The sequence below is a fragment of the Lytechinus pictus genome, chromosome 3 (assembly GCF_037042905.1).
Source record: "Lytechinus pictus isolate F3 Inbred chromosome 3, Lp3.0, whole genome shotgun sequence".
Taxonomy (NCBI): domain Eukaryota; kingdom Metazoa; phylum Echinodermata; class Echinoidea; order Temnopleuroida; family Toxopneustidae; genus Lytechinus; species Lytechinus pictus.
This window is the reverse complement of record NC_087247.1, coordinates 78,018,788-78,029,290: the sequence shown is the minus strand read 5'-3', so window position 1 is coordinate 78,029,290 and position 10,503 is coordinate 78,018,788. Positions and strand designations below refer to the sequence as shown.

The window sequence follows — 10,503 nt, the reverse complement described above, 5'->3', positions numbered from 1 at the left end:
TTCCCATAGAGATTACACGTAAGCAAATTTGAGAATTACAAATCCAATTTTGCAAGCGAAAAACGGGCATGATCCTGGCATCTGATCGAAAAATGGAGGGCACAAACCCGAAAGCTTAGAATCTCAGCTACATCATACCAAAAGCTCAGGGATAACTAACAAGAAAAAATGGAGATATAGCTCACGAAATAGAGGAATGTAGAATCTAGTTTTGAGAAAAAGTCATGTCCCTAAGAGATTACATGCCTCTTTTCATCGCAATTTTACACCATGATGCATTTTTCAAAATGAAAATTCATGTTAATTGACAAGAAAGTGTACATTCTAAACTACAACATATCGGAATCTGGGCGAAAAATGATCAATATTCACGGAGTTATGATCAAATTTGCATAAATTTGATGACGTCATTTTTGAAAAAATGAAATTTTCAGTTTAGGCGCAATTTTGATGACGTCATGATCAAATTGAGGGACAATGGTGACATGAAATCAAATCTACAACTCATACTCTATCGATATATGAAAAAAAAATTTGGGTCACGGACTATTTAAAGAGATACAGTGAATTTTTAATAGATATGTTTTTGCCCATATATGGCCTGTAGTGAGAGCTCGCGCGCACACGTGCTGCAAAGTTGAACGGATGATAATTTCGTTAATACTTGTCGTAGAAGGTTGATCAAGGTATCAAATTGTTCAGAATTATATTATCGGTGCATTGATATAAAAAAATTTGGCGATTCTATGTTGAAAGATGCAATTACGCGCAAAAACGCGCGCGCGCGTTTTTTTGCAAAATGCTTAAAATGGCCTGAAACGTATGAAAAATTAATTTGGAACGAATTTGAGCATTTTAAAATTTTAATGCGCGCGTACGTGCGCGTCGAGGTGCACGCGCAGAATTTGATGAAATTTTTAGTTGACCGTAGACCTGAAGTTGATGTATACCAAATATAGTTGATTTTTGATGACTCGTTATCGAGATATGATAATGACCTGATTTTTACAAAATGGCGCCTGGATGACGTCACGATGGCCCAATGACCTTGAAAAAGTTGATTTAACTTGAAATCATAGAACTTAATGACTGAAAGAAATTTGAAGGAAATTGACCATGTCGATTTCGAGTGAACGTGTGTACAAAAAAGTGTACGGAAGAAATAAAAATAAATAAAGAAATAAAGAATAAAGAAAGAAAATTCTGGCGAAATCAATAGGTGATCTGTCGTTGACAGACCACCTAATAAAGAATAAATAAAGAATAAAGAAAGAAAATTCTGGCGAAATCAATAGGTGATCTGTCATAGACAGACCACCTAATAAAGAATAAATAAATAAATAAAGAAAGAAAATTCTAGCGAAATCAATAGGTGATCTGTCGTTGACAGACCACCTAATAAAGAATAAAGAAAATTCTGGCGAAATCAATAGGTGATCTGTCGTTGACAGACCACCTAATAAATAAAGAATAAAGAAAGAAAATTCTGGCGAAATCAATAGGTGATCTGTCATAGACAGACCACCTAATTAAAGTCTTTCTAAGGACCATTCATCTCGTACAAAAATCGATACATCATCAGCATACAGCACTTGTTTAACTTCATTCTGAGCCAACAAAACACCCCTAACCCCTGTATAATTTCTTATAACGTTTGCAAGTATAATTCAATAGATACTATAACAATGTAAGGCGAGAGGGGATCTCCCTGTCTTACCTCTGTATATCAAAATAACAGTTGTGAAGCCACCATTCACAACACAACTACATGCTCCACTATCAAGGTTTTGATCCACTGTCTAAAAATTACACAAAATCCAAACATTTCTAATACATTTTGTATAAACTCATGCGATACAGGGTCAAATGCTTTTTCAAAATCCACCGCTTATAGATAGCCTTTTATATTGTTATTCAAAGCCTGAAACAAAATATCATCAATAAGACGAACTGCTTCGCCTATATTTCGATTATTAATGTATCTATAAACCTGGTCAACCTGTATAATTTCGGGGTGAATCTCTTTAATTATTTTGGCAAGAACTTTAGTGAGAATCTTAAATAGGGCTATAGTTTTTAATGTATAGAGGGTTTTTACCTCATTATTCAATTAGAGTGATTACTCCCTGTGTCTGTGATGCAGACAATTCACCTTTTTCAAAAGCTTCATTTAAAAAATCAACCAATAGGTCATCAGTTACACACCAAAAAGTGGACTAGAATTCTGTGGTTAAACCATCATTACCTGGGGCTTTATTAAGTTTCATGCTTTTCAAAGCCTCAAAACATTAACTTTTGCTTAATTTACCTTCACAGCTATTTTTATTGTCTTCTGATAATTTAGTAATACCTTGGAGGAAAGGGAATTTTTTTCAGTAAATTTTCAACATCATTGCAAACTCCCTTACAAGAATATAAGGAACTGTAGAATAATTTGATGATTTTTTGAATTTCACCTTCACGGTCGCTATGTATCTGATTATCTTCACCTATTAATTTATGAATCTCAGATTTACGTTTGTTTGATAACACAAGTTGTTTAAAAAAATGCAGAATTATTTTCCCCCTTTTAACTCCAGGCCGCGCGTGACCTTACTTTGAGACCATCAAGGCCAAAGTCAAATAATTTCTTAAAGAGTTCTCTTTTTTACTCCAAATTTTCCGCAAAACATCAGAGTTATTCACAGCAATTTGCTGTTCTAAGTATTTCACTTCAGACTCTAAAATCAGCTTTTGCTTATTTCTTTCTCGTGCATTTTCTTTAGAATATTTTCGAGTATACTCTCTAATCTTTTATTTGATAAAGCCCCAAAGCAATGAGTAATTAGAAAATACATTTCTGTATTGCTTTTTCCAACTAAGAATATCATTTTTCATAGCAGAAACATATTCTTTATCATAAAATAGACTGTTATTGAATTTCCAGTATGAAGGACCTCGCTTCACTTTTTTTCCACTACTACAGGTAAGCAAAATTCCAGAATGGTCTGGAGTTATAGACGGTAAAATGTCACATTTCAACACCAATGTTTCAACTTCTTTTGATATTATCCAATAATCTAGCCTACTTTGAATAGGAGGTGTCTTCTGTCTGAAAGTAAACTGTTGTTTTCCGATCCTGGATATCTTTTCCTCCAAATATCTATTAATTGAAATTTGTCCATGAACTCCAAAAATTATGTATCAAATCTAGATTTCACCTGTATGGTTGACCCCATATGATCTAATTTATCATCTAATATCATGTTGAAATCACCACCTAATATAATAACATGACTGAGAGAAAACATTTTATTTATGATATTGATTTTTTCAGGAAATATATTTGCTCATTTGCCTTGTCCCTAGTTGGAAAATAAACATTTATTATTATCATTCTAATTCCATCTAATTCACAGTCGAATATAATATATCTACCATCGTTATCCCTTTCCATCTTTACAATAGTATTAAGCTCAGCTGCATTATTTGCACATGTTCTGTAGATATCTTCGGTGCAGACTTTTACATCGCGCGCACAGTTGATAATGTAAACAAACTTAGACTCTTCACTAGTCGCTTTGTAGCTATTTTTGCGGAGATTGCCTTCGCCAGGGTGTAAAACGGAAACGCGCCTCCCGGATCACCATCCATTTGGCAGTTCAGGAAGATCCCCCGAAAGCGTTTCCTGAGGGATGTATGTAATGCTGCTACCAGTGGTTTGCAATATCTGGAGTCGTCCCTCCACTCCCCGAGATGGCTGTTGAGATCAAGCACAACTGGCACCACCTGGCTTATAGTGACACTCATATCCCCTGTTATCATGCACAGAAATAAAATTGAGAAAAATTACATTATTTGATTAAAACAGAAGCTAAATGTTAATTATGAAATTGATGAAAACCTGATTTCTTGCAAATCAACTTTTCAATATGGAAGCATGGACTGCAACATTGTATAAACATTTCAATATGTATTATATTATTTAGTTTCATCATTACAGTAAGTACACATAGTAACCATTTTGTTATCAATTTTGTACAATATACATTGTTTTATGTCAGTGAAAGTTGAATTTGTGTATTCATGACAATAAATTTAGAATGTTTTTTTTTTAATATAATTGTCGTTATAAAAAATAAATTGTAAAGCGAATGTCATCGCAGTTTCTAATAGTTGTGTAACAAAATAAATGGTTACCTGAAAAAAATGATTACTTAATTGAAAAAGATGATTTTGTATAAAAAGGTAAAATCAAATACAAGTAAACTTATAGTTTATCTTGAGTAAGATTGGTGGCTTCAGCAAAAGGCTCCAGGACTTTGCACAATTCAGTCAGTTGCCCCCATTCTTGCCGTGTGAGCAAGACATGCGAGAACACTTGGGTGTTGCACACCTCGGCTAAATTATTGCAGTCCATGCCTCTAATTTTGATGAGGGCCTTCAGCTGGTGGTAGGTGGAGTTCCAGCGGGTTGCAACTGCAGCCGGAATGGTTCTACCGGCTCTAAACTTCTCTTCAAATCTATACATGAAAAGCAAATTACTAGGAAGAGATTTCTGCACGAAACTCTGCCCAAATTCTGTTTATTCCTGCTGCGACAGGGTGAGCATGTATTTATTTAGTAAAGTGTTAAGAAAATCTTTGCTTTCATGCCTGTCGTTATTTCGGAGTACGGAGTTACAGAATGCATGGTCGGAAAAGCAGAAGTACGAAAGTGTTGGAAGTACTGACTAGAAGAATGAGAGTACTGAAAATACTGACTTTACCGAGGTACTGACTACTGAAAATACTGACTTACCCGAGATACTGACAATACTGAAATGAGTGAAAATACGGAAAATACTGAATTTACTGAGATACTGACATGAGTGAGCATACGGAAAATACTGAAATTACTGAGATAGCGAAAATACTGAAATTACGGAGATACAGAATACTGGAGTGACTGCGATATTAGAGATACTGAAATGACGTTTGTGGTGATAACTGATAAAGGTCTGCAAGCGTAGACTATACTATGTTATTACACGTGACCACTTGTACTGAGAGAGCTATGGCTGCTACTAAGATGACGGAGTAGTGATGCAGCTCACCTAATAAATGTCTGTTGTAAATACGTTACAAAGAATTGCCTACTGGACTTTGTTTTATATTTAACATAAGTTCCAACCATGGTGCCAGATCCTGCATTATTATGCTGAGTAACCCACCGAGCCTCGAGATGGAGGAATCATTGAAATCAGGCCAGTTCATTCCATTTTCTCCCTAACCCCCGTGAGGAGAGAGATGGTAAAAGACAAAGAGTTTATTGTATTGTGTATCAGTGAATGACCATTGCAGTGTATGTTATGTCCATAGAAGTTGGCTCTGTCGTTGTATGGATTTGGAGTGCATGAATGTGCCTGGCCAAACTCCAGTATGACGGGCAGTTAGCGTGACGTTTATGGGACATGAACATTCTATCTCAGTGAGAGTAGTAATAATTGAGCGAACGTAATTGTTGAAAAGATACAAATATGCTAATTGTTATGCTGTTCATGAGTATATGCACATGTGATATGGTGTGTTAAAGTTACTAAAGTAAGACAAAGTTACTAACATTAACGATACACAGAAACAAAGACAACAACAGACAAAATGACAAATCTAAGTCAACCTCCTCCACTTGACTTAAAGGGAAATATTTCCGAGAATTGGAAAAGATTCAAACAAAAATTCACTCTATACAATGTTGCCTCAGGAATGTCAGAAAAAGATGACAAGTCACAAACATCAATGCTTCTACACGTAATAGGTGATGCTGCCTTGGAACTGTATAATACATTTGTATTTGCCGAGGATGAGAGCATGAAGCTTGAGAAAGTGTTGAACAAATTTGAGGAATATTGCATGCCAAAACGTAATCTAACGTATGAGAGACATAGATTTTTCACAAGATCACAATTAGAGCATGAGAGTGTTGATCAGTATGCAACTGAATTGCGAAGTCGTGCACAGTCATGTGAGTTTTATTCGTTGAAAGAGAGTCTTACACGGGACAGAATTATCTGTGGTATCTTAGATGATGGTCTAAGAGAGCATTTGTTGAGGCTAGATGATCTCACATTGGATAAAACGTTGCAAGTTTGTCGGGTGGCTGAACAAACTCGAACGCAGGCCCAAGCATTGAGTTCCACCGGAGAAAATGCCTCAATTCCGGTTAATTCTCTCAGCAAGAATAAGAAATATCCTGGTAAAAAGTCAAACCAAACAAGACAAACAAAACCTCAAGATCGTACTAACAATAAAACATGTACAAGATGTGGTAATAGACATACCAAAGAAAAAATGTCCTGCACAAGGTAAAACATGTAAAAAGTGCGGTAAGCAAAATCATTTTGCTAAGTGTTGTCGTACCCCGGTAGCAAAAGTCAATGAATTGCAACACTTAAAGGTAGATTCAGACGGTTTCATGATTTGTTCAGTTGATTCACAGGAACATGAATCAAGGGAAGAGTGGAAAGTCAATTTGATAGTCAATAATGAGCCAGTTGAGTTCAAGATAGATACTGGAGCTCAGGCTAATATCCTCCCTGAAACAATCTATCACAAATTGAAACCGAAACCAAAACTACAAAAAGCCAAAGTGAAGTTAACAGGTTACTATGAGACAAACATTCCAGTAAAAGGTCGTTATTATGTCCAAATGGAGTACAAAGGAATAAAACACAGTGTTCAATGTTTAATCATTCCTGGAAATCGTCAACCATTGCTAGGTCTCAGGACGAGTGAAGAGTTATATCTAGTAAAACGCGTCTATCATGTTGATAAACAAACAGAGATAAAAACAGGCAAAACTGTAGTGCAAGATTATGACAATGTATTTGTAGGATTAGGATGTCTTCCAGGCAAACACCACATCACATTGAAAGACAATGCACAACCAGTTCAACATGCATGTCGCAAAGTTCCATTTCCAATTCAAAAGAAACTAAAAGAGGAGCTAGATAAGATGGAAAATATGGATGTAATCAAACAGGTTGATGAACCGACAGATTGGATGTCTTCTCTTGTTGTAGTCAAGAAAAAGAATGGTCAACTCAGAGTCTGTCTAGATCCACGTGATCTAAATCGAGCAATCAAAAGAGAACACTATAAATTGCCTTCTAGAGCTGAAATATCCTCTCAGTTTGCTGGAGCCAAGTATTTCAGTAAATTAGATGCATCAAGTGGTTTTTGGCAAATCCAACTTGATGAAGATAGTTCCAAGCTTTGTACATTTATCACTCCATACGGAAGATATAGATTCTTGAGACTACCTTTTGGTATCTGTAGTGCTCCTGAAGTTTTTCACAAGATAATACATAACTTGTTCGTAGATGTACCTGGTGTCAATACCATGATGGATGACATAGTGGTATGGGGAAGCACGCAAGAAGAGCATGACGATCGTCTGAGAAAAGTTCTAGACATCGCACAAAAATCAAACCTGAAACTCAATCGAGACAAGTGTGAGTTCAATGTGAACCAGATGACTTTCATTGGTGACTTGATCAGTCAAGATGGAGTCAGACCAGATCCTAAAAAGTGGCTGCCATCAGAAACATGGCAAGACCAACATGTAAACAGGACATACAAAGGTTCTTGGGGATGATAAACTACCAAGCAAAATTCATTCCAAACCTATCAACAAGGTCAGCACCTCTACGGATATTGCTTGACAAGAAAGTAGACTGGGTGTGGGAAAATGAACAAGAAAAAGCGTGGTGCGAGCTGAAAGAAGCTCTAATGAGTCAACCAGTGCTTCATTTCTATGATTGCACAAAACCCACAAAGATATCAGCTGACGCTTCAAAAAAATGGACTAGGAGCAGTTCTCCTACAGCAACATGAGCAAAATTGGCATCCCGTAGCTTACGCATCAAGAGCTATCATGGCTATGACTGAAGCAGAAACACGTTATGCTCAGATAGAAAAAGAACTCTTAGCTATCACGTACGGATGTGAAAAATTTCATCAATATATCTATGGTAAAAAGATAGAAGTTGAAACAGATCACAAGCCACTTATTCCATTGTTTGTTAAGTCATTGGCAGATTGTCCTCTACGAATTCAAAGATTACTAATCAGAGTACAGAGATATGATCTCAAAGTGTCATATACACCTGGAAAATACATGTTCACTGCTGATACACTGTCACGAGCAGTAGATCCAAACGCAGAATTGAATGTTGAAACTGAAGAAGATATCAGAGTCTATGTAGATATGATAATACAAGCAATGCCAGTAACATCAAACAAAAGACAATAAATTGTTGAAGAGACCAAAAAAGATGTAGAGCTTCAAGAGTTGCTAGCCACCATCAGAAATGGTTGGCCAGAAAGTAAGCAACAATGTCCAGCAAGAATAAAACAGTACTGGAACATTAGAAGTGAACTCTCTGAAGCAGATGGAATCATATTCAAAGGTTCTAAAATAGTAGTTCCAAATTCCATGAGACGATACATAATAAACCAAATACACGAAGGTCACTTAGGCATTGAGAAATGTAAGAAACGTGCTAGGGAAGTAATCTATTGGCCAAGAATCAATACAGACATAACTGAAATGGTCCAAAATGGTACTTCATGCCTTATGTACAAACCAAAACAACAGGCTGAAAGCCTAAATCCTCATGCCGTGCCCGATCGTCCTTGGGAAAAAGTTGCCGTAGATCTATTCACTTTGAACAAAAGAAAATATATGGTCGTCGTCGACTACTACTCACAATACATTGAAGTATGTACTATGACTTCAACTACAAGCAAGGCCGTGATTAATCACATGAAAGCAATATTTGCTCGTCATGGTACACCATGTGAACTGATGTCGGATAATGGTCCTCAATTTGCAAGTCAAAAATTCAAAAGCTTTGCAAAAGAATGGGATTTTCACCATACCACATCAAGTCCACATTATCCACAATCAAATGGCCTCGCAGAAACTGCTGTGAAGATTGTCAAAATATCATACTAAATTCACTGCACAGTGGACAAGATATCCACAGAGCTTTACAAGTCTATTGAAGTTCACCAATAGCATGCGGAAAATCTCCAGCAGAACTTCTGTACAATCGTCAGATTAGGTCAAATCTTCCCATACTTGACACATTGCTCAATAACCAACAGATTGATACTAAATCTGTGAGGGGAAGAAAGGATGAGCAGAAGGTGAAGCAAAAAGAGCGATTCGATAAACATGCTCGAGACTTGCCAAAGCTAAAACCTGGAGATAATGTGATACTCCAAGACATGAAAACGAATACCTGGTCACAACGTGGTATCATAAAGTCTGTCAATAATCATAACAGATCATACCAAATTGAAACAGCTACAGGCGAGATACGTCGCAGAAACAGACGTCACATCAGGCCAGATCCGAGACGTCAAGCCGAGTCTATTCCACTACCAACACAGGATGACTTCGAGCTAGATGACAGCACAGACGCGGAACCAGCATCTGATGTTCGCGCATCTTCATCATCATCCCGAACAGAAGCGGACGAGTCGTTAAACCGCCAGATCGTTTAAACTTGTAAATAGAGGAAAGCGAACTAAACAGAAAAACTTTCGCGTTTCGTTTTGTAAATAGGCATATGAGTTCAAAGATAACTTTAAAACTGTAAATGGTTTGAACTATAATACAACCCCATGATAACTGCATGATTGCATGTGCATGATATAAATTTGCATGTTAAAGTTAATCAGCAATACGGGATTGAATTTATCGCTATCACAAAACTCAACTTTACAGATGTCTCTACCGGTTCAACGAATTGTCGCATCATGAACAGCAAATACGAAATATATATGAACAATAATATTATATGTTATAATATTTGAAAGCGACGGTACTCCAGCTTTAAGGGGCAGAATAATCCCTTAGTAATGTTGTTAGTGTACAGGTAGTCCACCCTGTCACTCTGTAGTTTAAGAAGTATTATATATGTGTATATAAACTTCTTTAAAGAAAGGGAGGTGTGGTGATAGCTGATAAAGGTCTGCAAGCGTAGACTATACTATGTCATTACACGTGACCACTTGTACTGAGAGAGCTATGGCTGCTACTAAGATGACGGAGTAGTGATGCAGCTCACCTAATAAATGTCTGTTGTAAATACGTTACAAAGAACTGCCTACTGGACTTTGTTTTATATTTAACATAAGTTCCAACCAACGTTCACGGAGAAACTGAGAATTACTGAATAGACGAGCTTAATAAGTGAGAAGTACAATGTATGGTCTTCTTGGTCTTCTTGGTATAACAAGAAAATCACGCAGGGTATTCGGTCTTCAACGAGGTTGTGCGGTTATAATCTAAGTTACTAAAGCAAAGAGTCAGAAGTGCAAAATACGGACTTTACACCAACTGGTTGTATATTGCAGCCAAAACGAACCTGCTCGTCAGGAGAAAATTCGGTTTGGCTACAGAATATATATATATATTGTAGCCGAACCGACTTTCTCTCCTGACGAGCTGGTTCGTTTCGGCTGCAATATACAA

The 10,503-nt window shown here is 36.7% G+C and overlaps 1 protein-coding gene across 1 annotated transcript; it reads left to right on the top strand.

Annotated features, from left to right (window-relative positions):
* The first annotated feature begins 6,432 nt into the window (after positions 1-6,432).
* On the top strand, positions 6,433-9,530 carry LOC135153472 (uncharacterized protein K02A2.6-like). Its single transcript, XM_064096099.1, has 2 exons — positions 6,433-7,581; positions 9,129-9,530. Exons 1-2 carry the CDS (start codon positions 6,433-6,435, stop codon positions 9,528-9,530), a joined length of 1,551 nt encoding a protein of 516 aa, XP_063952169.1.
* The last annotated feature ends 973 nt before the right edge of the window (positions 9,531-10,503 follow it).